Here is a 27,743-nt window from a genome sequence, read left to right as displayed (position 1 = left end):
CATATATACACACACATACATACACACACACACATATAGCTCCACCCCGAGACCCGAGTTGCTGAACCTATTTTTTTCCATACAACTAGCATTGACACCACACGTCGGGGTGTGCACCCGGCCCTGCACTTATGGGGTACTCACGCCCGCAGCAGCAGCCCGTGCATCTTGAAGGCGGAGGTCACCTTACTCTTCAGCCTGGTGTCAGTGGCCATCTCCAAACCTTGGCGCCAAATCCCGGAGACCAGCTGGAGGTGACGTCATCAGCCCGGTGACAGGGGGCTCCAAGCACCAGGGGGATTACCAATACCTTCCTTCTCTGTCCGCAGCGACGCCATCTTGCCGAAGACCACAGTGACTGCCGTCACCGGAGTATGTGTCACCCGGTGATTCATTCCTAGAGGCTTTCCGCAGTGTCTGTCATAAAGCATTAGCCTGTGGTAGTACTACAAGGCGCAGCATGTCCCGGCTATACTCTCCTACAGTAAAGGCGTGCTGCCAGCCTCTGGGCATTATGTGCTGCTGCGCGTTTGGCTTTGTCCCGTGCGGCGCCCCGTCCTCCCTCCTGTGCTGCTGCTGGTGACAGCTGAGTGAGGCTGGGAGCAGGTTACCATGGCCGCCGCGCAGCCCTACTGTGTGGCCGAGGAGAGGAGCGGGCACTGCGCCGCCACCGACCAACACTGGCTCTATGTATGGGGGGGATACGTGGTAAGCCGCCCGGGGGGGGGTCATGCAGGGAGGTGTTCGGGTTTACCTGTGGGGGATAGATATAATATGACCCTTGTCCCTATACGGGAGTGTATCATCTCAGCAACTCCACATACAGTAGATGACGGGGTCTGCCCACAAATCTCTAGTTGTTGGTACATAGACATACCCCTATTAAAGTGTGTGGTTATTACTGTGAGGGGCAGATACTGTGCTACATATGGCAGCGTGCACTGAGTTTTGAGGTGCATGGTAACATGGAGTTACTAGGTGTAGTACATCTGGAGCAGTATATCCGTTTTTCATGCCACTATTGCTATATAGTATTTTTTATATATATATATATATATATATATATATATATATATATATATATTTAGTAAGCCCACCCGTAGCAAATGCTTCGAAAGCTAGTCTGCTACCTTGTGATTGCCTCTGTGTTTCTGTATGCGTGAAAGAGATGTAGTTTCACTTGTTGCCAGCATATGGCAGTGTTTCGGAGACACACAGACACTAGATAGATATATGTATATACACACATTGGAGAGCCGCGGCACTCGGGACTTGGTATCAATAAAGAACAACACGTAACCTCTCTGGGTTAGGTTGACGTTTCAACCGCGTGCAGCTTTTATCAAAACATCATACATAAACAAAGAGGGTGTGCTTACCTCTATAAGTAGTGCAGTACCATAAGTGTATTCAGAGACAGCGGTCACGTGCCGACGCCGGAGGTGCTGAGGTAGTGACGTCATTGGCAACATGTCAATGTGTGTGGTTTCTATAAAGTTTTGTTGAAAGAAAGAAATGAGTGGCAGTGTTTACTAAACTTTCTTTCAACAAAACTTTATAGAAACTATATATATATATAACTGATAGATATCTGGAAAGACCGCACTCTCACCCAACAAAGCAACACTTGGGGTGCCCGGCAAGGGTGCATGCAAAAGCATGTACCCAACTAATAGTCCAGGATCCACACTCAGTGTGGAAGCAGAGCACTCTCCAAAATCACAAATCAGCCTTGTGATTTAGATAAAATGATAATTTAATCCAATAGGTGCAGTTAGGCAATATACTTAAGAGTATGTATGCTCCGACGTTTCGGTCCCAACATGGACCTTTATCAAGGAGCCACCACTTGTGCCACCACATCCTTACATTTGCGTCTTAAGCAAACTGATACTAGCGGTATTCTGGTAAATAGAGCATCCAATAAAGAGGTTGACTAACCCGCTCGTGTTACCAGTACCAGTACTTGGCCCGAACAGTTTATCTTCTGTACGGACCAATAGCACATGGTTCCAAGTGAAAACAGTACATATACTATATTCCACTACAAACATCAGCCTGCCACCTTAGTTTTAAAGAGTATCACATCCCACCCCTGTCTGTAATTGAATGTATTGTTTATCTCGCAGTTCTAAAATGTAACCAATAAAAGTTAAATTTTATTCTTATTCTTATCTTGGTGCACCGACACAGGACATCTTCTCTTTGTTTTCTTTACCTGTTTAATCTATGTCCGAGGTAGCACACCCCCACATGTACAACTGAATTGTCCAGAACATTATAATTCAGGGGGTCCTCTCTGTGTATTATTGTGTCTTGTGCGACCCACGAAACCTCTCCCATCCCTCCTAGAGCATGTAGTGTACGTTCTCCATCTACAGGACGGAGAGGAGACAGCGCTGGGGAGCATGTAGTGTACGTTCTCCATCTGCAGGATAGAGAGGAGACAGCGCCGGGGAGCATGTAGTGTGCGTTCTCTATCTACAGGACATGGAGGAGACAGCGCCGGGGAGCATGTAGTGTGCGTTCTCCATCTACAGGACAGGGAGGAGACAGCGCCGGGGAGCATGTGGTGCGCGTTCTCCATCTACAGGACAGGGAGGAGACAGCACTGGGGAGCATGTACTGCGCGTTCTCCATCTACAGGACAGGGAGGAGACAGCGCCGCGGAGCAAGTAGTGTGCGTTCTCCATCTACAGGACAGGGAGGAGACAGCGCTGGAAAGCATGTAGTGCGCGTTCTCAATCTACAGGACAGGGAGGAGACAGCGCTGGGGAGCATGTAGTGCGCGTTCTCCATCTACAGGACAGGGAGGAGACAGCGCCGCGGAGCAAGTAGTGTGTGTTCTCCATTTACAGGACAGGGAGGAGACAGCGCCGGGGAGCATGTAGTGTGCTTTCTCCATCTACAGGACAGTGAGGAGACATGGCTGGGGAGCATGTAGTGTGCGTCCTCCATCTACAGGACAGGGAGGAGACAGCGCTGGGGAGCATGTATTGCACATTCTACGGTACTCTTTACCTAGAACGGCGCCCATCGCGGTGATCGCGGCATCGCGGGCAGTACATAAACGGCCGCGACGCGATGCCCGCGATCACCGCGATTTTCCCATAGGGAACAATGTTAAAAAGCCTGATTGACCGCGATTTTGCATTCAATGCCTCAATGCCCGCGATTTTCCCATAGGAATCAATGTTAAATGGGCTACAGAGCCCAAATAGGCACAATTAACCCTTAAATGTCCCCCCAATTTTTGTACGCCACCCCACGATCCACGTACGCGTCCTCCGACCTTTTCATGCCCTACTATCCACGTCGGCGTGGAGTTGAGAATAGAATAGTGTGGCGAGCGTAGCGAGCCACCGAGCCCAAAGCGTGGCGAGCGCAGCGAGCCCCGCGAGGGGACGCGGATACCTTCACAGGTAAACGCGTCCCCTCGCGGGCTTCACAGGTGTCCGCTTTTCGCCACGGATACCTGTGAAGCCCGCGAGGGGACGCGTATAACTGTGAAGGTATCCGCGTCCCCTCGCGGGGCTCGCTGCGCTCGCCACGCTTCGGGCTCGGTGGCTCGCTGCGCTCGCCACACTATTCTATTCTCAACTCCACGCCGACGTGGATAGTAGGGCATGAAAAGGTCGGAGGACGCGTACCGCCGCCCCTCGCGGGCTCGCTGCGCTCGCCACGCTTCGGGTTGGCGTGGATCGTGGGGTGGCGTACAAAAATTGGGGTGACATTTAAGGGTTAATTCTGCCTATTTGGGCTCTGTAGCCCATTTAACATTGATTCCTATGTGAAAATCGCGGGCATTGAGGCATTTTAAAGTAAAATCGCGGTCAATCAGGCTTTTTAACATTGTTCCCTATGGGAAAATCGCGGTCATCGCGGGTACACGATTTTTATGTACCCGCGATTTACCCGCGATGCCCGCGATGACCGCGATTTTTTACCCCCGACGCCCGCGATTCTAATCGCGGGCGCCGTTCTAGGTAAAGAGTACCCATTCTACATCTACAGGACAGGGAGGAGACAGCGCTGGGGAGCATGTAGTGCGCATTCACCATCTACAGGAGTCACACACAGTCAAAATCACATAGTGCGCAATGTCAAAGTCGTCTTAATCAAAATCGCCAGCAGCCTGCCCACGTGTACACCCCTTAATATAACCACTTCTAAACTTGTTCTTGCAGACAATTGAAGAAAATGAGGTGTACTTGCCAAATGATGAAATATGGGTCTATGACATTGAAAGCGGCCTATGGTAAGTAGCAAGTTATCAGGATTGTATTGTTTCAACTTTATTTTGTTTTTTCAGGGAATTTAATCCAGTTACTAGATGTAGATGTTATCCGACCTACCTACAGTATAATAAAAAGAAAACATAATAGTATTATTATCCTTATTTATAACCTAACAATTTACAGAGAATTTATACGCCCCCTCCTCCACACACACACACACACACACAAGAAAGATGGCACCACTGAATGCAGGGTTTCCCTAGATCAGGGCTGGCCAAACCAGTCCTTGAGATCTGCTGACAGGTCACATTTCCCAGATCACCTTGCTGGTGCACAGGTGCAGTCATTACTAACGGTCACATTTCCCAGACCACCTAGCTGGTGCACAGGTGCAGTCATTACTAATGGTCACATTTCCCAGATCACTTAGCTGGTGCACAGGTGCAGTCATTACTAACTTACATTTCCCAGATCACCTAGCTGGTGCACAGGTGCAGTCATTACTAACGGTCACATTTCCTAGATCACCTAGCTGGTGCGCAGGTGCAGTCATTACTAACTGTCACATTTCCCAGACCACCTATCTGGTGCACAGGTGCAGTCATTACTAACGGTCACATTTCCCATACCCCCTAGCTGGTGCACAGGTGCAGTCATTACTGTCACATTTCCAGACCACCTAGCTGGTGCACAGGTGCAGTAATCATTACTAATTATCACATTTCCCATACCCCTAGCTGGTGCAAAGGTGCAGTCATTACTAATGGTCACATTTCCCTGATCACCTAGCTGGTGCACAGGTGCAGTCATTACTAACGGTCACATTTCCCAGATCACCTAGCTGGTGAACAGGTTCAGTCATTACTAACTGTCACATTTCCCATACCCCCTAGCTGGTGCACAGGTGCAGTCATTACTGTCACATTTCCCATACCCCCTAGCTGGTGCACAGGTGCAGTCATTACTGTCACATTTCCAGACCACCTAGCTGGTGCACAGGTGCAGTCATTACTGTCACATTTTCAGACCACCTAGCTGGTGCACAGGTGCAGTCATTACTACCTGTCACATTTCCAAGACCCCCAAGCTGGTGCACAGGTGCAATCATTACCAGCGGTCACATTTCCTATACCCTAGCTGGTGCACAGGTGCAGTCATTACTAACGGTCACATTTCCCATACCCCCTAACTGGTGCACAGGTGCAGTCATTACTAACTGTCACATTTTCTAGACCCCTTAGCTGGTGCATAGCTGGAGTCATTACTTACTGTCACATTTCCCAGACCCCCTATCTGATGCATAGGTGCAGTCGTTACTAACTGTCACATTTCCCAGACCCCATTTTCAAACATGCTGCATTCATTCCTAACCGACACATTCTACAAGTACAGAGGTGGCCTGGACAACATGGACTGTTGGTAGATCTCAAGAACTGGTTTGGCCATCCTTGCCTTAGATCCATGGGCATGGGTGCCCCAGACACCCTGCATCCATGATAATCATCCAAATTACACGTGACCCCAATGGAGACAGAACCGTCAGAAGAAATTAAACACTCAAATAGAACCAAAGGAGCAAATACACACAGCAACACAGCATCAATCCATATATAGTAATAGGCATCAGGTCCCTGTATTACATTAATATATACCAAGTGTGTCATAATGCCATCTGTATATAGACCCTGTATACTTCCGTTTTCTTTCCCATGGATCTGTCTGGTGAACAGATACAATAGCATATTAACACCCGAGAGCAGCTGTGTGCAGAGTAACCCTTGCTAGTTGCAGCTAACCTTCGGCCAGTGGCATGCGCCGAAGAAAACAAAAGCTGGCACAGCGCCCAGAGTGCCCCAAGTCATCTTTCCGCAGATATGACCTGAAAGATGATACCACCACCTCGTTACATGGGGGGGGGACAACATTCTGCAAGGTGAGGGCTGTTCTAGGTGTAGGGGCCAACGTCCACCCCTCTCCACCAGTTGTAGATATGCCCCTTCTTAGAGTACTGTCCCTTTAAATTCCAGCACTAATTCTTTTGGTTGATCCCTTTAAATTCCAACAGTAATTCTTTTGGTTGATCCCTTTAAATTGTAGGAGAATGCACTTAACAAACGGTGACCTGCCCCCATCAATGTCCGGCAGCTGTGGGGCATGCCTGAATGGGAAACTCTATATCTTTGGCGGCTATGATGACAAAGGTTACAGCAATCAGGTATGTTCAGTTTTTCAGTATTTACCACTTCATTAAAGGTTATTGAATTGAGTCATTATTAAAAGGGATGTGCAGATCCGGATCTCAAAACGGGATCTTATTGGCTATCAGCTGTCACATGTTTTGCCTTCAAAACATGTGACAGCCAGATAGCCTATAAGATACCGTTTTGAGATCCGGGTAAATCCGGATCTGCACATCCCTAATTATTAACAGTAAATGTGAATGAATGAAGAAAGTATGAGTTAGCTGATCTCAGGTATAGTAGTATACACAAGTAATACATGGATTAAACTACTTATAATACATGTATACAGAGAACTCTGCATCTATCAGAATGCTTAATATAAATATAATCATCGCACATGTCACTATAATGCCCTGGACAGATATGGGACAGGGATGAGTCACATAAATGAAGCAATATATAAAATATCTAAAACAGTAGTTAGTAGGTAAGTAAATAAAGCCCTGATTTTGGGGTTAAGCCGCAAATATAAAGTACTGCCGGCATGTATGACGGAGACACTGCAGCAGGCATCTCTGATAACCACTGTGATCCCTCCATTCCCGATGTTGGCCTCTGGAGCTACTGCCATCTGGAAATGGTCTACTCCAGTGACGGCTAACCTTGACACTCCAGCTGTTGTTGAACTACACATTCCAGCATGCCCTGCTACAGTTTTGCTATTTGGCCATGCTAAAACTGATGCAGGGCATCCTGGTATGTGTAGTTTAACAACAGCTGGAGTGTCAAGGTTAGCCCTCACTGGCCTACTCAATGCACCTGGAACCCTCCCACTGCACATCACAGGGACGGGCTTTTGCTGCCGATAGAATTGCATATTGCAATGTGATCCTAGCCGGTACTATTCCACTCAGATTGCATTGAATTTGCGATCCGTCATAAACGGGCCCCTTTATTGCCTTTGTTTGTGCTTGTATGAATCGGATGGGAAGGTGCACTTCAATGGCTAACCATTCTCCCTGCTGCCACACAGTGGGGTATAATGCCGACAATATAACAAATAGGAGGTCAAAGTGGTGGAAATGTGGCAATTGATTGAGCACATGGATCACCACTGTCTTCAGCGGGTAGACACAGGCTGAATGTGGTCATTTTTCTACCACTTTTACCAACATACCCGATTATAGATCCTGAATATGGATTGGGAACAAAGGAAGAAAAAAAAAAAGAGTAACTACACCTGGAGAAATCATGCAGCACTGCAAGTGGTGCAAATACATGTATTGTTTTGCATGCAAGGTAAATACTGGCTACTTCTGCATGCAGCCCACAAATACTAGGCAGCCTTGTTTTTACACTGCAGTTTGGACATACCCCTCTAAAAGATTTAAATTGCTCTCTACATGTGACATCGCCCCCACCCGCAGTCCGGCATGGTGTTACCAAGGTGCAGTTACTTGCTTTGTATTGCTTTATTCCCAGCCCATAGTGCAATCTGTTTATATTATACTAATATTAGGGATTTTTGGGGGGTTCCTCCCCTGGCCAGTACCCTTGCTGAACATCTTGTGTCTCTAATTTGGTAAATTGGCCCTGACGTCATTTAATGACCCTCTAGGCCAGGGGTGACCAAACCAGTCCTCAAGATCTACCAAAGGTCTACTTTTTTCAAATCACCTAGATGGTGCACAGCTGTAGCCATTACTAACCGTCACATTTTCAAACCTGCTGCATTCATTCCTACTATAGATCCACAGGTTGCCTGAGACACGTGAACTGTTGGTAGATCTCGAGGACAGGTTTGGCCACCCCTGGTCTAGGCCATAATTATATGTCCTGGAAAACCAACCTTGTTTTTGAAAACTTTTTCCTTTTAATGTCAAAAATTGGTTTTTACCAGTAGTGACATCCAGATATTTGCATGTATCTTTAAAGCTGTATTATGTGGATCTGCGATCAGGAACTGAAGTGTTCACATGGAAACACATAAAGAATTTTAAGGGCCAACCACCAACACCACGTGACAAGCTGTCCTGCTGGGCTTACAAAGATCGGTGAGCATGGAGCACTGTAAGATTACCATTAGGCCGGCTTACATCTCTGCTATGATCTCTTACAATTACATATAAGTACCAGTGGTGACTTGATCAATAACAAATGCCAGGACACCGTCCTTTTATTTCTTAGTTTATTAGTTTTAGATTAAATTGGCATAATAATATTCGGAAATGTGGCCCCGTGAAGGACTGGACCAGAGCCGTCACCGCGTGTGGCCGATTAGTTACTAATCCTGTCATTTGGCGATTGACTGAAACGACTGGGTCGCAATCTGTGTGGTCATCTCAGGTCTTTGTGTGGAGTTGGTGGTTGTTTGTGTGGTGTCTGTTTGAAATTTCAGCTTACTGGAGATTTTATTGCATGTAAAATATGAACAGCACAGGTTCTCAAACTAGGTCCTCAGGACCCTACACAGTACATGTTTTTAAGGTCTCCTGACAGAATCACAAGTGAAATAATTAGCTCCACCTGCGGATCTTTTAAAATGTGTCAGTGAGTAATGAATGCACCTGTGCACCGCCGAGTGACATGGAAAACGTGAACTGTGTGGGGTTCTGAGAACCCCTGATGTACAAGAAGCCCCCGCCGCAAATGGAACATTCTGTGTTTCCCCTAGCCTTTTATACTCATCTTCGTAATTCCTATTCTATCCGCTGACCCACAGCTCCGTAATTCCTATTCTATCCGCTGACCCACAGCTCCGTAATTCCTATTCTATCCACTGACTAACAGCTCTGTAATTCCTATTCTATCCGCTGACCCACAGCTCCGTAATTCCTATTCAATCCGCTGACCCACAGCTCCGTAATTCCTATTCTATCCGCTGACCCACAGCTCCGTAATTCCTATTCTATCTGCTGATCCAAAACTCTGTAATTCCTATTCTATCCGCTGACCCACAGCTCCGTAATTCCTATTCTATCCGCTGACCCACAGCTCCGTAATTCCTATTCTATCCGCTGACCCACAGCTCCGTAATTCCTATTCTATCCGCTGACCCACAGCTCCGTAATTCCTATTCAATCCGCTGACCCACAGCTCCGTAATTCCTATTCTATCCGCTGACCCACAGCTCCGTAATTCCTATTCTATCCGCTGACCCACAGCTCTGTAATTCCTATTCTATCCGCTGACCCACAGCTCCGTAATTCCTATTCTATCCGCTGACCCACAGCTCCGTAATTCCTATTCTATCCGCTGACCCACAGCTCCGTACTTCCTATTATATACGCTGACCCACAGCTCCGTAATTCCTACTTTATCCGCTGACCCACAGCTCCGTAATTCCTACTTTATCCGCTGACTAACAGCTCCATAGTTCCTATTCTATCTGCTGATCCACAGCTCCGTAATTCCTATTCTATCCGCTGACCAACAGCTCCGTAATTCCTATTCTATCTGTTGATCCACAGCTCCGTAATTCCAATTCTGTCCGCTGACCCACAGCTCTGTAATTCCTACTCTATCCACTGACTAACAGCTCTGTAATTCCTATTCTATCTGTTGATCCACAGCTCCGTAATTCCAATTCTGTCCGCTGACCCACAGCTCTGTAATTCCTACTCTATCCACTGACTAACAGCTCTGTAATTCCTATTCTATCTGTTGATCCACAGCTCCGTATTTCCTATTCTATCTGCTGACCCACAGCTCCAAATTTCCTATTCTATCCGCTGACCCACAGCTGACACCTTTTCCTGTGTCGACCATTTCCATGTTGACCGATAGGGTTGACCTATTGACTATCGACCGGATCTCATGGTCACACATGTCCCGCACCCTGGCTACCCAGCCTACACATACAGAACTGCGCTTGCCACAGGTGCCGGATGCGGCTGAACCTTGACGTTTCTTCTAAAGCTGCAATGATTGCTGCTTTAAAAACCCATCTGAGATCAGCCGGTATCCCGCACCTCGGACAAACTCGGGCGCTATATTATATATATGCCGCACAGTGTGTGTAGGTCTTACTCTCTTCCTCCGAACCCCACTTATTGCAGCTTTTGTTCCCCACAACCCCTCATTCCGATGCCACAGCTATATATAGAATGAGAATTTGATTTCTTTTTTCCCCTTTTTAGATTAGTATATTTTGGAGGCTACGGGTGCAGAAGCCACAACCAACTTAGCGACTGCTTTCATGTGCACGAGGCATCATGGGTAATGACATCAACTCATTTGCTCTTACATTTGGCACATACAATGTATGTAGGTAATTTGTCACCACCAGATGTCAGCTGCCGTCCCAGCGTGCACGCGTATGTAAGTGACTTGAAAGTCACTTTTATATGAGTGCACCTTCCACATCTTTCGATGGTCAGCAACCATTGAAAGATGTGGGTGTTCCCGCAGCTGGGGGGGGGGGGGGGGGCGTCCCGTTATTCTCCGGGGTCTGGTGGACTCGCAAGGCTGAAATGCACGGCCTTTAGCCCTTATTCAGATCTGATTGCAGTACAAATTTGTTTGGAAAATTAGCAAAACCGTGTGCTCTGCAGATGGGGCAGATGTAACATGTGCAGAGAGTGTTAAATTTGGGTGGGGTGTGTTGAAACTGAAATCTAAATTGCAGTGTAAAAATAATGCAGCCAGTATTTACCATGCACAGAAACAAAATAACTCACCCAAATCTAACTCTCTCTGCACATGTTACATCTGCCCCACCTGCAGTGCACATGGTTTTGCCCATTTCCCAAACAAATTTGTACTGCGATCAGATCTGAATAAAGGCCTTTGTCTGTTGCCTAACTACTTCTCATTGGACAGTCATTTCACCTGGCTAATAACATGTCCCAGTTACATGTTTGTTTGGCTGCTCAGGTCTTATTTAAATGCTTCTTAAAATCTGCCCCATTAATCCTATGTTTGGCCAACCACTTGTATTGTTTACAGGAGGGTCAGATGTTTTGGGGATGGAACAATGATCTCCATGTATTTGACACAGAGGAACAAGCCTGGATTCAACCTGCTGTAAAAGTAAGGTCTAGGCAATTTACCATGTCATTCCAGTCCCATCAGACATATGTTATAATGGTGTCACGCTTACTTACAGAACTCTCCTCCGCAAGCACGCGCCGCCCATTCCTGCGCTCTCCTGGGAAACCATGGCTACGTGTTTGGTGGGCGTGTCCTGGTCAGCATTATATCTTACTGCACATTATCATTAGAAGCTGTATACAGATGACCCACATGTTTACTGTGTCCTTATCTTTATGTCCAGGAAACACGGATGAATGATTTGCACTTTGTGAACTTGGATACATGGACTTGGTCAGGCGGGTAAGACAAACATTGAAAAGCAATCAGCGATTGACTTTGGTTGAACCAAATAGCGCCCCGGCCCAGCTTTGCACAGGTACATTGCCGAGCGACGCGTTCCTCCTCACTTTATATACTGACGCCCGAGCTGAGGCACGCAGGACACGTGTCAGTTATAAAATCGTTATTGCTCAGCTCCTATACGGGTAGGCCGATGGTTAACATACCATAACCTTCCTCGAGAACTGTACCTGGATGTACTAGAGATACACCCAGGTACAAACTGGCTACTAGCACTGTCAGATATGCTGCATGTGGCCTATGTTATACACACACTCTGTTTTTTACTCCTTAGAATGCAAGTAAATGGTGAGACACCGAAAGGCAGGTCGTGGCATAGCCTAACACCCATCGGAGCCAACCAGTTATTTCTTTTTGGAGGCCTCAGCAGTGACAGTGCACCACTGAGTGAGTCATTCTTAGCCAATGTGCGCATGAATTATAATACCCATAATGCCGTAGTGGGGATCCTTAGCCTGTGACCTAAGCAGTGACAGTGCACCACTGAGTGAGTCATTCTTAGCCAATGTGCGCATGAATTATAATACCCATAATGCCGTAGTGCGGTTCTGTAGCCTGTGACCTAAGCAGTGACACTGTACCACTGAGTGAGTCATTCTTAGCCAATGTGCGCATGAATTATAATACCCATAATGCCGTAGTGGGGATCCTTAGCCTGTGACCTAAGCAGTGACAGTGCACCACTGAGTGAGTCATTCTTAGCCAATGTGCGCATGAATTATAATACCCATAATGCCGTAGTGGGGATCCTTAGCCTGTGACCTAAGCAGTGACAGTGCACCACTGAGTGAGTCATTCTTAGCCAATGTGCGCATGAATTATAATACCCATAATGCCGTAGTGGGGTTCTGTAGCCTGTGACCTAAGCAGTGACAGTGCACCACTGAGTGAGTCATTCTTAGCCAATGTGCGCATGAATTATAATACCCATAATGCCGTAGTGCGGTTCTGTAGCCTGTGACCTAAGCAGTGACACTGTACCACTGAGTGAGTCATTCTTAGCCAATGTGCGCATGAATTATAATACCCATAATGCCGTAGTGGGGATCCTTAGCCTGTGACCTAAGCAGTGACAGTGCACCACTGAGTGAGTCATTCTTAGCCAATGTGCGCATGAATTATAATACCCATAATGCCGTAGTGGGGATCCTTAGCCTGTGACCTAAGCAGTGACAGTGCACCACTGAGTGAGTCATTCTTAGCCAATGTGCGCATGAATTATAATACCCATAATGCCGTAGTGGGGTTCTGTAGCCTGTGACCTAAGCAGTGACAGTGCACCACTGAGTGAGTCATACTTAGCCAATGTGCGCATGAATTATAATACCCATAATGCCGTAGTGGGGATCCTTAGCCTGTGACCTAAGCAGTGACACTGCACCACTGAGTGAGTCATTCTTAGCCAATGTGCGCATGAATTATAATACCCATAATGCCGTAGTGGGGATCCTTAGCCTGTGACCTAAGCAGTGACAGTGCACCACTGAGTGAGTCATTCTTAGCCAATGTGCGCATGAATTATAATACCCATAATGCCGTAGTGGGGTTCTGTAGCCTGTGACCTAAGCAGTGACAGTGCACCACTGAGTGAGTCATACTTAGCCAATGTGCGCATGAATTATAATACCCATAATGCCGTAGTGGGGATCCTTAGCCTGTGACCTAAGCAGTGACACTGCACCACTGAGTGAGTCATTCTTAGCCAATGTGCGCATGAATTATAATACCCATAATGCCGTAGTGGGGATCCTTAGCCTGTGACCTAAGCAGTGACAGTGCACCACTGAGTGAGTCATTCTTAGCCAATGTGCGCATGAATTATAATACCCATAATGCCGTAGTGGGGATCCTTAGCCTGTGACCTAAGCAGTGACACTGCACCACTGAGTGAGTCATTCTGAGCCAATGTGCGCATGAATTATAATACCCATAATGCCGTAGTGGGGATCCTTAGCCTGTGACCTAAGCAGTGACAGTGCACCACTGAGTGAGTCATTCTTAGCCAATGTGCGCATGAATTATAATACCCATAATGCCGTAGTGCGGTTCTGTAGCCTGTGACCTAAGCAGTGACACTGTACCACTGAGTGAGTCATTCTTAGCCAATGTGCGCATGAATTATAATACCCATAATGCCGTAGTGGGGATCCTTAGCCTGTGACCTAAGCAGTGACAGTGCACCACTGAGTGAGTCATTCTTAGCCAATGTGCGCATGAATTATAATACCCATAATGCCGTAGTGGGGTTCTGTAGCCTGTGACCTAAGCAGTGACAGTGCACCACTGAGTGAGTCATACTTAGCCAATGTGCGCATGAATTATAATACCCATAATGCCGTAGTGGGGATCCTTAGCCTGTGACCTAAGCAGTGACACTGCACCACTGAGTGAGTCATTCTTAGCCAATGTGCGCATGAATTATAATACCCATAATGCCGTAGTGGGGATCCTTAGCCTGTGACCTAAGCAGTGACAGTGCACCACTGAGTGAGTCATTCTTAGCCAATGTGCGCATGAATTATAATACCCATAATGCCGTAGTGGGGATCCTTAGCCTGTGACCTAAGCAGTGACACTGCACCACTGAGTGAGTCATTCTTAGCCAATGTGCGCATGAATTATAATACCCATAATGCCGTAGTGGGGATCCTTAGCCTGTGACCTAAGCAGTGACAGTGCACCACTGAGTGAGTCATTCTTAGCCAATGTGCGCATGAATTATAATACCCATAATGCCGTAGTGGGGATCCTTAGCCTGTGACCTAAGCAGTGACACTGCACCACTGAGTGAGTCATTCTGAGCCAATGTGCGCATGAATTATAATACCCATAATGCCGTAGTGGGGTTCTTCAACCTAAGGGGTCCATGTACTAAGCAGCTGCTGCCCAGAGTCACAGCTTCTCAGTGATTTAAAAAAGCAATAATATTAAAACAAGAAACATATAATTTGACGGCAGATAAAAACCATTCGGCCCATCTAGTCTGCCCATTTTTTATCCATATTGTTACCCTTAAACCATGTCCCTTATTCTGGTTCACTCGCAAAGGCAAATTCCTTCTCAAATGGACAAAACCATGTGCATTGCTGGTGGGGCAGATGTAACTTGTGCAGAGAGAGAGTTGGATTTGGGTGGGGTGTGTACTTCAATATCTATGTTGCAGTGTAAATATAAAGCAGCCAGTATTTACTCTGCACAGAAACAAAATAACTCACCCGAATCTAATTCTCTCTGCACATGTTACATCTGCCCCACCTGCAGTGCACATGTTTTTTTCCATTTGAAAAGGAATTTGCCTTTGCGAGTGAACAGAATAAGGGCCCATATTTGATCCTCGTTTCTTTGCAAGGCTATCCTTATGTCTATCCCAAGCATGTTTAAATTGTTCTAGTGTCTTAGCCTCTACCACCTCTGATGGGAGGCTATTCCACTTGTCCACTACCCTTTCTGTGTAGTCCTTTTTCCTCAGATTTCCCCTGAACTTACACCAGTGTCAGTGCATTTCCTCGTGTTCTAATACTTCCCTTCATTTGAGGAATGTTTCTCTCCTGGACCTTGTTATAACCATCGTTCTATTTGAATTGAACACTTTGAGTGCTTTGCTGAGAGGGATAAATATCCGTTAAAAATGCCAGCGTCACTCACAGCGACTGTTATTTTTTTGGGTGCAATATTTAACTAAACTTCAATGAATTGACTCGGCTGCATTTGTATTTATTCATACTAAAAGAACAGTCGCTGTGAGAGGCGCTGGCATTTTTAGCGGATATTTTGAGGATCTCTCACAGCAGCAGTGGAACTCAAAGGGTTAATATGATTGCCCTTTAAATACCACATCCAGAACCTCTTTGCTCAGTAAATATTCCTCTTCATAGTCATTAGTTACACAATGAAGTCACTTTCTAGCATCATTGCTTGTTCTACCATTGTGTTTTCCAGGCGACGGATGGATCTACAGCCTGGCAACCAATGAATGGAAGCAACTTATACACTTACCGAAAGACCAGCCAAGGTAGCATGGGGCAGAAGCTGTGTATGATCGTGGCTTGCTGCCGATGCGTCCGCCCACTCCTCCGAGATACACATGTAGCCTATTCTCAAGGTTTCACAATAATTGTTTTGCTGGTTAGATTAGAACACAAGGAGCCATAATAATCTGCTGTATTCCATCAAGCTTCATAGCAATAGCAGGAATTATTACAGAAAGTCCGTGTGCTATTGGTGCGGGACCTGGTGCACCCTGCAACGTCTGCCACATAGGATGTTAAAGTTACAGCATCAGGACCTTTTGTGTATTTTCTCCATTGTACAACTTACAGATGGGAAGGGGTGTAGTGTAGCTCACAGACAATGTCTAGGTCGATCGTCGAAAGGTTGACACGTGAAAATCTTGTTTTTCCAGTTTTTTTTGGGGGGGGGGAGGGGTCAGTGTCGAGTGGACCCCCAATGCAAGCGCATGCCGCCTGCTACCGCCACACTTTACAGTTCCAGTTTTCAGAGTCCAAGTGGATGGTAAACCATGAAAAAGTCTCCAAAAATGAACAAAACAATTGCAAAAAGGTCATGTTGACTTTTTTTATTGTGTCAATCTTTTTCCTGTGTCAACGTTTTGACAATTTCGACCCTTTAACCGCCTGCCTGTCTGTGAGTCATTCGGATCCTGATGATGTTCCTGTTTGGCATATGAGCACGTTAATCGTTAAGAAAAAGGGAACTGAACTGAATATTTATTTGCTAGAAAAGTTCTCGATGGGGCAGATTCAGTTAGTCGGCAGCTGCCGTCGGCAATACATGTCGCTTCTTGCGGCAGCCCGATTCTGTTCACAGCTCCATAGGCTGTGTGTAAATCGTGCCATCTGCAGAGGCCGTCGGGACCCGTTCTGGCCGCTTATGCCCCTAATACAATCTGCCCGTATTAGCTGTAATTGAGGTTCATGTACAAACCTTGTTGGTGCCCAATTGCTGCAATGGCATCCACTAGTGTATTAGACTCTTTGTTGCTCATCTATGCCCGGGCATGCTGATTTACCCACGTCTGATTGGTCTACGTCTGCATGCTGGGTTTGGGAAGATGACCCTGAGGTATGGGAGGCGTTGCATGCTGGGAGTAATGCTACAGATGAGGATGGATGTTCTGTGTAAATAACCTTCTTTGTTAGAATGTTTAGGTTGAGGTGATAAGTTAGAGCAGCATTGAGGGCAACCTAGGAATCAATGAGCTAGAGTACCAGGTGAAGGCAGGCCAGACACCCCCCATGCCATGAGGACATTGTCCGAGAGAGAGAGAGAGAGGTCGTACTACTGCACTAGGAGGGAGCCGGTACTGCCAGCAAGGATGAGGTGAGGAAGGGAGGGGCGGGTGTCCACCTGCTTGTACTTCTCATTGCCATCACTGCTTTATTACTGAGTCAGTCAATACTAAGGGGGAGATTTACCAACCGGGAGGTGTCAAGTGACCCAGATCAGGTCATTCACACCCTAGGCTGACCTGGGTCAGTCACGGGAATAACACTGGTCATCGGGGAATATCGGGGAACACCTCCCGGGTCACAATATGGGGGTGAAAGTCTGACTGCGAATCAGAGAGTTGCTGTTTCATTGTGATTCACAGACAGATTGACTGTCAATCTCTTAGACCACACCCAGCCAGAGGTTCCCAAACTCCGCCCCCTAAGGGGATATGGATCATTATGTCAACCAAACTAAGGTCAACATGCATTGGGTCTACCACTGACGGTCGACAGGCCTAAGGTCGACAGTCAAAAGGTCAACAAGAGTTTTTCACGTGTTTTTGTCCCAAATGTCGACATGGACACCGAAAACGTGCAGCGCATCCCCTGGCATGGCTCCCTTTGCTCGGCACACTATTCTATTCTCCCCCCCCATGCCCTAATGTGTGGTAGGGGATGAAATAACGCCTGTCAACACATGTCAGCCCCCCCAAAAACGTAAAAAAAAACCATGTCCACCTTCCCAATGTCGACCTAATGCTTGTGTTGAACTTTTGTCCCTGTCGACCTTAGCCATGTCAACCTTTTTCATGTGTCAACCTAAGAGCTGCCGACCTTCAGTGGTCGAGGCAATGCATGACGTAGGTGACAGAAGGTAAGAATTAAATAATAGAATAAACGAACATGAAATTAAATCTAGAGAGTGATGCACGGAATAAAATACTGACTCCGTAAAGCACAAAGGAGTCATTGATATAAGTATAAAACACTAGGCCAATATAAATAATAAAGTGAGTAAGATGACATTAATAGGGAGACGGTGGAGCTCACCCAGCGACATGAGAATAAACTTGTCATTTGTAATAGTAAAAAGGAGAATAAGAAAAGGAAAACTGTATTGAGAAGCAAAATGTTCCCTGGGGAAGACAAGGGCAATGTAAAGAAGATATCTGTTTTAAACTATGTATAAGAAAATGGAAAATAAAGTTGAAATTTAAAAAAGAACTGCCCCTTTCACACACACACCGGCAGCCGCCGGGCGGCGGAACCCCACGCGGCCAAGAAGCCGTGCACAGAAGTTTATAATGGTCGGGATGGCCACAGCCGGCGGCCGTCCTTTCCACTGGTGACAGCCGGGCCGTGGCCATCCTGTGTGAATGGACACACTACTGTCCATTGCTAGCTACTGTGCACAGCACGGCTTTTGGCCGTGCGGGGTTTCGCCGCCCGGTGTCAGTCGGAGCGTGTGAAACAGCCCTTAGGGTGCCTTGTGGGGAGTTTGGAAACCTCTGCTCTGGGAACTTACATTTGCTGGCTATTATTACCCTATCATTTCTAGAGTTGTGAAAAACACCCATGGGCCAAACGTATTTAGCCGTAACCATTGATAAAGTGTAGAGTCATAAAGAGAGATAAAGGACCAGCCAATCGGCTCCCACCTGACATTTCTCAAGAACAGCCGGTACCATGGCAGTTAGGGGTTGATTAGCAAGTGTTTTATCACTCTTTGGGCCATTTGTAACAAGCTTCAAAATGTGCTAAAATGGAGAGTGATAAACAAACACCCCATCAGCTCCTTACTGTCATTTTTCAAACCCAGCCTGCGATATGGCAGGTAGGAGCTGGTTGGCCCGTTGTTTATCACTCTCTATCCCTTCTTGGCCCCATATATCCTACTGATATCACTATTTTGGGGATCAGGATAATTTTACCGCTCTTTTCCCGCAATTGCTGTTTAAAACGGAATTTTGCAGAATATTGGGAGAGCGCTGCTGGGAAATATCTTGGGAAGAGCGTGTTAAGGACTTTACACTATGGAACTAATTGAAATTAGCCATTTATACTGTAGGAACGTAACCCGTCGTCTGCTAACAGAACAGCGTAAGAAAACGTGGGGCTTCAAGCTACGGAACTGAATGCTAATGAAAATCGGTCCCGTATATCGTAGGATTGAAACGCATGGGCGGCCTCTAGAACAGATTGCACTCACTAATTGTACCTTTATCTATTTCTAGACTGTGGCATACGGCCTGTCTGGGGAAAGACAGTGAAGTGATGGTATTTGGCGGCAGCAAAGACGACCTACTCTCCTTAGATACTGTTAGTATATACAATATTCATTCATTTTAATGTGAACATGCCGGTTATTATATAATTCTGTGTTTAACCATGAGTTACTGTTATTACAAATTCCGATAATGATAATAAAGGTCGTGCAGCGCACAGATAACCGCTGTGAGTCTGCCGGAATCTTCTTGGTTAACTCTTCGAGTGCCAACGTCGCTGTGAGCAATCCTCAGAAGATCCTCTGAATACAGAGCCTCTCCTTTTAGTATAAATAAATATGAATGCAGCCAAGTTTGATGTTTAGTTAAATACTGCACCCAAAAAAAAAAAAAAAGATCGTTGTAAACTGGCATTTTTTTTAACGGATATTTTGAGGATCTCTGACAGCAGCGTTGGCACTCAGGGGGTTAATAAAAAGATTTGCGTTGCAATTTTCACACCTATTTTGACCGGTTCCCTTCGCACGCGAATGGTTAAAGAATAACGCCAAAGCAGCGCAGGTAGACATGATAAAATACCCAGTGTTACCGGTGTGGCGGAACGTTGACATGGGTATTAGTTTGACAGGGAGAAATGTTGACATTTACGTGTTCATTATGACACATTTAATATTGCGGACGGAAGAATGTTGACCATGTCTTGTTCTACACACAATGGAAAATGCACCGTCACCGTTTTTATGTCAACATTAGTGGGCGTCAACATTTTTACATATCAACCTGTAATTATTATCCATGTATCTATTGTGGGGATACGGTCATTGGGTCACCAGCAAGTAGGTTGATAAGCATTAGGTCGACAGGCAGGAATGTCAACATGACTTAAGGTCGACATGGTCCTTAGGTCGACATGGTAAAGGTTGACATTGTCATTCGGTCGCAGCGAAGGGATGTAGTGGTACATTTTGGTGTCCATTACGACATGACATGTGCCAACAGGCGGTATTTCATGTCCTACCATCCACTAGGGCATGGTGGGAGAATAAAATAGTGTGCCGAGCATAGCGAGGCACCGTGCCCGAAGCATGGCGAGCCATGTGAGGGAACGCGGTACTACGTTCTAGTGTTTATGTTGACTGTGTCGTAAAAAAAGGTGGGAAAAAAAACATGTCGACCTTTTCAAGGTCAACCTTACCCATGTTGACCTAACCTACCCTGTCGACCTAACCCATGTCGACCTACTTGCTGGTGACCTAATGATCCATACCTACCCACCCCCCACTAGACAGCTGCCTGGACTGGAAGGGAGAAGTGTCTGGAGGCCGATGCTGGACTGGTCAGGCATTTGTAACAGTCCCATCAGGAGCATCAGTGTTGTGAAAGTAATGACAGTTGTACAATAATTATGTATTTTGTGCATTCTACAGAAAATGCTGTACGACTTGTGCAGATTAGTATGTAGTTAGTAGATTGTAAGGCCTGGGAACCAGTTTGACCTAGTACCTAAATACGCCTGTGTTTCCTTGCAGGGTCACTGTAACGACTTACTCATCTTTCAGGTGCAGCCCTACTCATTGCTCAGGTGAGAGATGTCGTCTCATGTCTGTAGATTTGTGCTTAGAACTATGGCATGTTCTGTAATTGTTATCTATCAGACAAGACTATATACACAGCCTGGTTAGGTTGTAGTAGGCCGTTGGCTACTAAGCCTGGCGATGCTCTCACGGTACATTATGACATGGAATAAAGTCTGCCAAGAACTGGGGAACGCCTCAGTGAATGTATAGACCAAGCCAGGACCTTGTTCTCGGCATCCTATAGTTAACTGTAGTCTCACGTCCCTAGTTAGTTTGCTGACCATAGCAAGTTCTTGTAGCACATCCATGATGGAATGTATTCAGCATGCCGGCGTTTACAATACCGGCGCCATCATCCCAACTACCGCCAGGAGACTGGAATCCCAACATCAGTGAGGATGCTGGCATAGAAATCCTGACTGCCAGGATGCCAAACATAATTATGCGGTGGGGGGGGGGGGGGTTTAGGCAGTAGAGGGGGTCTTAGGCTGGTTTCACACTGTCCGGCTCCTGCCGGACGGGAAATTACCGCACGGCTTAAAAGCCGTGCCGCCCCTACAGTGTGTGATGGACAGCTCTGTGTCCATTCACACTGGACGGTCACGGCGCGGCCGCCGGGTAGCAGCCGGATCTTACCACTGCAGTGTCCGGTTGCCGTGCCGTGGCCGTCTTGTCCTGCCCAATCAGTGTGGTGTGGAAGGCAATGGGCGCCTTCACACACCACGGAAATAGACGTATACTAACGCCCGCCCCCATGTGACGAGTGGGGCGGGCGTACACCCCGACAGACCTGACATGCCAGTCAAACTGTTTGGACCCACCTCCATGTGACGAGGGGGCGGGGCCACAGGATCTCCAAACCGGACCATGTGAAAGGTCCAGAAATCCGGCTAAAAGCCGGACAAAGTGGGTCCGGCTTTTTTCCGTCCGGTCAAAACCGGAGTGTGTGAAACCAGCCTTAGGGTTAAGCTGGGGGTGCGGGGGAAGGTTAGGGTTAGGATGCAGGGAGGGTTAGGCACTTAGAGGGGGGTGGGTCAGGATGGGGCCGGGGTGGGGGAGGGTTACGTTTTGGCACTAGTGGGGAGGGTTAGGCTGTGGGGAGGGACGGACAGGGTTAGGCACGTAGAAGGGGGGGTTAGGATGGGGCAGGGGTGGGGGAGGGTTAAGTTTTGGCACTAGTGGGGAGGGTTAGGCACTTCGAAGGGGGGTTAGTATAGGGTGGGGGATGGTCAGGCAGCTAGGTACGGTGTCAGGGTTTGGTACTTAGAAGAATTTGGCTATAGGGGTGGGGGAGGGTTAGGGTTAGGCAGTGGGGAGGGAGGGTCAGGGTTAGGCACTTAGAAGGGGGGGGTTATGCTATGGGGAAGAGGGGTTTGGTTTAGGCAGCAGGGTACAGGGGTTAGGTACTTAGAAGAATTTAGCTACGGGGGTGGGGGAGGATTAGGGTTAGGCAATGGGGAGGGAGGGTCACGGTTAGGTACTTAGAAGGGGGTTAGGCTACCAGGCAGGGGGTGGGGAAGGGTTAGGCAGGCTGGGGGAGGGATGTTTAGGGTTACGCACTTAGAAAAGGGATGCTACGGTGGGGGGGGGGGGTTAGGCTTAGGCACTAGCAGGGAGGTTTAGAGTTAGGTTGCAAGGGGATGGAGGGTTAGGTTGGGGCTTTATATAGATGGAATACCTCCGAGTCTGGTGTCTGTGCGGGAAGCTGGCCAGGCTTTCCTAAAGGGGCAATCATTAACAAGGCAAAATTATTATTATTACATTTTGCCCCCACTATGAGCTCCCGCATGGGAACAGACCCAAGCCCCCCCCACCCCCGGTTCTGACAGTTCTTCAGCCAGCAATAGTAGATAATAATAGTAATAGATCAGCGAAACCAATATAAAGTGTTAACGTCACTTCCTATCTCCAGGTTGTGTCTGGACAGTATCGGAAAAAACACCTCTGTGTTGGGAAGCCAGATATCCTGCCTACCCCGGAGGCTGCTGCAGCAGGCCAAGAAGAGAATCACGTTCTGGGCAGCAACCAGCTTCCGTCAGAGCAGAAGGAATCCGAGTTCTGATGAAGTTAATAACAACAACACCTGATCGCTAGAGATGACACGCGTCTGACTATTTGCACTTCTGCCATTAGCCCTGTGTAAGCCAATCACAGGCATGGACATTAATAATCTGCACACTGTTGGGTTTTATTATTGACGTTTTGATAGGACAGTTTGAATAGATGGGTCATCCAATCGTTTTGCATTGCATTGGATGTTTTCATTTTAGGTAAGGCGGGGACTACCACCGTATTATTATTTAACCTTACACGCCATAACTAAACACCATTTTTTTGGGCTGACGCGGCAATATGTGATTGGCCAAGTTGCACTAGTACGGACATTTGGGGAATAATCCCCCTGCAGTGCGTTCCCCTGAGAACACATAAGTATTACGTGGTGATACATCACTCTGTACTTCATATTATAGCCCTGTACACAGGTTGCTGACGTTTCCAAACATACTTTGCTCTATGGTTCCTCCGGCTTTCAGTACTTGAACCCTTCATACAATAAAAAGTCTACTTCTAAAGGAGATGAATAGGTTCAAGCCTCACAACATCCACTGCATGGACATAAGGCTTATTGGGGCAGATGTTCTAAGCCTGGTAAAATGATATGGTGGAAGGTGATAACGCACCAGCCAATCAGATGTGTTTGAAAAATGTCAGTTAGGATTTGATTGGTTGGTGAGTTAGCACCTTCCACTTTATCACTCAGAGTGTTTGGCATTAGGAAACTCCTACGTTCTAGACCCTTGATGGCTAACCTTGTTAAACTACACAACCCAGCATGCTCTGCATCAGATTTAGCATGGCCAAATAGTAAAACAAGCAGAGCATGCTGGGATGTGTAGTTCAACAACAGCTGGAGAGTCAAGGTTAGCCATCAAGGTACTAGACAATGACCAGGTCGACCACTAATGGTCAGCAGTGAGTAGGTCAACACATTTGAATGGTCGACATACCCCAAGTTGACATTGACAGGAGGTCGACACAAGCTTTAGGTCAACATGACCCTCGCCATGCTTTAGGCGCACTATTATATTCTCGTTCTGTACCCACTTGGATAGGAAAGTATGAAAAACAAACCACCAACGTGAAAAATTCATGTTGAGCTTATTCAGGTCTACCATGTCGACCTTAAGCTTCAAAGTAGACCTAGAGTATTTTGACGTTTCAGTGGGTCTGTACTGGCGTCCTAGTCTATAGAAAGCAAGCGGCATTCATAAAAAGACCAACAGGGCACAATGTAAGTAACAGCAGTATGCAGTTTTGCAAAAGAAAATGATTTATAATGGCACATCCATTTCCATGGGGTTTTACCAAGCTTAAAAACCACCAGTGAGTAGATTGTTTGTATGGAGGACAAGAATCACGCCGCAGTATCCTCTGCATTATCCTAGCATTAGCAAACAACCGGATACCTGCGATTGTTCTTGATTGATATGAAATATTGATATGTGGAATCGCTGTTGCGAGCTATACTAACTGTACATAGTTCAAGGTTATTTAAATCCTTGCGAGGAATCCAGCAGTGCTGATGCCACAGAGTATTTTTTTTAGCAATACAAATAAACTGTGACCAGTATCAACCAATCAGAAACCTCCTAAGATTTATATGAGAAACAGGGGATAGTAGAGGTCATTTTAGGGTCTCCTTCATAAAATCTCGATTATTATCAGCAGATTCCACTGTCCTATTCCGACAACATGATAAACTTCTGTATTTATGGATTCGCCCATGGCACAAAGTGTGTATGTATTTTACTACCGCCCCACTGTTTTCTCTTAGTTTTGATTACACGATTCTATTTCTTAATGGTCATTTTTTCAACTGTTCTTTGATTGTTTAAAAGTGAAATATATATTTGATATATTTTTTTTTTTATTGAGTCATTTTGTTTATTAATCCAGCCTACACTGTGTAGAAGATATAAAGACACTTAAGAAAGCTGAATACTTTGTAACAGCGGTTGTTCTGTTTTTTTATTTTATTGTAATTTAATAAAATGTCTTAAACTTGAATGGAAAAATATTTAATTAAAGTAGCTTCAAACTGTCTAGAGATATTGGGGTTTATTCTGTTTGGTACGGTGGGACCGTATATGGGCGGATCGGGTTTTTTTTCATCTGCGCATGCGTATCTTTCGCAATGCGCATGTGCGGCGACCGCACACCGCTCACGGACGGGTCTCTCCGTGTGAAAAAACCTGTCCGCAAGAACACGTCATTGTGGGCGGCATGTGGGCGTTTTTATGGGTGCAGCCGGAATAATGAGAAAAAATGGGCGTAAACATGGGCGTACACGGGGGTGTGCACACAAAATGCACGGTGCTACAACCACTCGATCGGCGAACGCACCGTGCAAAACAGGCAGACGACAAATATAGCTCCAGACCACCCCTAGAGATACCGTATGAGAGCGGACGCCTGGGTCTGCTAATTAACGCTGATTACTACACCTGAATGTAATAAGCAATGCTGCAGCCTATTAAGTGAAAACCATGATTTCACTACCTGCAAGCCACACACAGCACTCAAACACATTGGAAGCTTATCTTTCTACACTTCTCTACATGTAAAGGTTGGTTTCATTTTAGGTAATATTCATTCTAAGACCTGCTTATATATGTCAAGGTAGTTATTTTATAACCATCTACACTCATTCAGAAGGTGTTTTTGTACACTTTAAAAAGCAGGACACTCAATTCACAGAAGTCGACATGTGTCAACTTTTTCACTGTAACACAAACATACCAGTTTTTTCATAGGAAAAATACACATAAACCACGTCTAAGAGCAACAAGGATGTTTTTGGACTCAATTTCTACTTGCAATGGTGGAGCAATGTCCTAAGGCCGTGGCCACTATTTTGCACACAATCTGTATATTTTTCCCAAGAACATACATTATGCACTTTCATATCTGCTATGAATCGGTGCACTGTGGCGTACGCTCAGATATACAGGAGGTGTCGGTGGGAAAACGGACGAGATCCATCCGTGCACTGTGGCGTACGCTCTGATGTACGCCAGGTATCGGTGGCTAAGAGGGAGATCCGTCCGTACACGGGGGCGTACGCTCAAGTGTACGCCACTCCCCATTGTCGGTGTCTGCGACCGTCCGTGTGCGGCTGTTCTGTGGGCGGAGTTCTGCTCACCGCGAGCATACGGGAAACGCATGGTGAGACGGACCGTACGTACGTTTCACCGACCTAACCAGAATAAGGCCCATGGTGTAACCAAACACAACTCCCTATTGGCTGACTCCATCATGGCAGATGGCCACTCACATGGGTAGATTTATGGGTATAGGTGCGTACTCACTAGACGATAATAGTTACGATTTGGCGTACAGTATCCATAATTGGGCGATTATCAGCTAAACACAAATACTGTGAAGGGTACAACATAATCTCCAAAGACATCAGCATCACTGTTTCACAGTACACAATGTAATACCCCTTTTTCACTAGGTTCTGGGTCTTACCCGAAATTTAGAACACATTTCCAAACCGGGACTGACCCCTTTTAACCACGAATCTGACCCAGATTATTCCTAGGCTGGAGCTGTATGCACAGTAGAGTAGCCCTGGGAGTCTCAGAAGCAGCATTATCCCCAGTAAAGATTTAGGCTCCACCTCCTGATTTCACTGATCCTGCCCCCAGTACAATGTCAGCACTACAGGATCGGTTAGGTCTAAATTGAAGTGGGCTAAGGCACCTCTTGACGTTACAGGGGAGGAGAGGGGGTGGATAAAGGAGGAGCAAAGTTGGAACAAGCCCACCTGGTAAAGGCAGCCTGTGGTGGCGTGGATAGTGAAGGTGTGAGCCCCCCAACCTTGCTCCTCCCCCTGGGCGTGAAAGGTCCTTTAGCCCACTAGAATTTAGCATCTACCCTGCAGGTTCCAGGAAGCCACTGTAAATGGTAGACAGGTTGGATGACCTGGTATACCCATTTACACTGTGTCTTATCCCCAGGGCTATTTTTCAGCAGGCTCCAGCAGGAACTGAGGCCCTTATTCTAGTTCACTCTTTCTTAGATGGACAAAACCATGTGCACTGCAGGTGAGGCAGGTGTTACCAGGGCCGCCAAGAGAAATCCTGGGCCCCGGTACAACAACTTCCTGGGGCCCCACGGACGGAGCTCCCGCACACTCTGCGGACCCGTTGTTACGCCACTGCTTCCAAGGTGGATACAGGGACAAAAATTTACACCGTAATGCCTAGTACACCTGTCACACATATATTACATATTATACCACATGCCATAATGCTCATTACACGTTATGTCACACACCGTAGTGGGCAGTACACATTATGCCATACACCGTAATACCTATTACATATTTTAGATGTGCCATAATGCCCATTACATGTTATTCCACACACCGTAATGCTCATTGCATATTAGGGGTTCAACATGCTTCTTGCCATGGGATTAACCTGCTCTGCTAGGGGTTAACATTCTCTGCCAGGGGTTAACCTGCTTTGCCAGGGGTTATATGCTCTGCCATGGTTTACATGCTCTGCCAGGGGTTAACATGCTCGTTGCCATGGAGTTACATGCTCTGCCATGGGTTACATTCTTTGCCAGGGGTTAACCTTCTCTGCCAGGGGTTAAATGCTGACTTCCAGAGTTGGATCTCAGCCCCAGCAGCATGGAGGGAGGCAGCAGACCCAGAACAACCAGTCACTCACCTTGGAACACAGTGACATGGACATGGGAGGGGAACCAGGTCTGGGACTGCTATACTGGAGACATGGCACTGGCACCTGCTGCTGCTGGTGGCAGTTGGGATGGGAATGTGGGGAGCGGGGAGGGCTGGATTCTGCGGAGTGGGTGGTACTCC

The 27,743-nt window shown here is 46.7% G+C and overlaps 2 protein-coding genes across 4 annotated transcripts in view; one reads left to right on the top strand and one right to left on the bottom strand.

Annotated features, from left to right (window-relative positions):
• Positions 1-1,465, bottom strand: part of POLE2 (DNA polymerase epsilon 2, accessory subunit) — a 46,151-nt gene extending 44,686 nt beyond the window's left edge. The window contains exon 1 of one of the 2 annotated variants that reach the window (XM_083166642.1): positions 1,380-1,465. Coding sequence is in view for 1 of the 2 variants with exons in the window: in XM_083166641.1 (XP_083022767.1) it covers positions 145-215 (71 nt within the window). In the remaining variant the exon portion in view is untranslated. Of the gene's footprint in view, positions 1-144; positions 661-1,379 lie in introns of those variants that run through there. The other variant, XM_083166641.1, reaches the window with a different exon arrangement.
• On the top strand, positions 415-24,916 carry KLHDC1 (kelch domain containing 1). 2 transcript variants are annotated; one of them, XM_083166643.1, is made up of 13 exons: positions 422-708; positions 4,188-4,258; positions 6,336-6,453; positions 8,357-8,475; positions 10,561-10,639; positions 11,369-11,452; positions 11,529-11,609; positions 11,697-11,755; positions 12,090-12,202; positions 15,755-15,827; positions 19,281-19,365; positions 20,801-20,853; positions 22,761-24,916. In XM_083166643.1, exons 1-13 carry the CDS (start codon positions 613-615, stop codon positions 22,933-22,935), a joined length of 1,206 nt encoding a protein of 401 aa, XP_083022769.1. In that variant the 5' UTR covers positions 422-612; the 3' UTR covers positions 22,936-24,916. The 2 variants fall into 2 exon arrangements, with proteins under 2 accessions (XP_083022770.1, XP_083022769.1); XM_083166644.1 differs by lacking the exons at positions 8,357-8,475; positions 10,561-10,639 and having other exon boundaries at positions 415-708.
• The last annotated feature ends 2,827 nt before the right edge of the window (positions 24,917-27,743 follow it).

Source organism: Crinia signifera, chromosome 12 (genome assembly GCF_055691185.1).
Source record: "Crinia signifera chromosome 12, ASM5569118v1, whole genome shotgun sequence".
NCBI classification, from domain to species: Eukaryota; Metazoa; Chordata; class Amphibia; order Anura; family Myobatrachidae; genus Crinia; species Crinia signifera.
Note: the sequence above shows the minus strand (reverse complement) of the source record. Positions and strands in the feature narration are given on the sequence as shown.

Bases quoted from the DNA above. Each gene is read 5' to 3' on its own strand.
- KLHDC1 (XM_083166643.1), top strand. From the start codon at position 613: ATGGCCGCCGCGCAGCCCTACTGTGTGGCCGAGGAGAGGAGCGGGCAC. The intron at 10,640-11,368 runs GTAATGACATCA...TATTGTTTACAG, and splicing joins ATGTGCACGAGGCATCATGG to GAGGGTCAGATGTTTTGGGG. The intron at 11,610-11,696 runs GTCAGCATTATA...CTTTATGTCCAG, and splicing joins TGTTTGGTGGGCGTGTCCTG to GAAACACGGATGAATGATTT.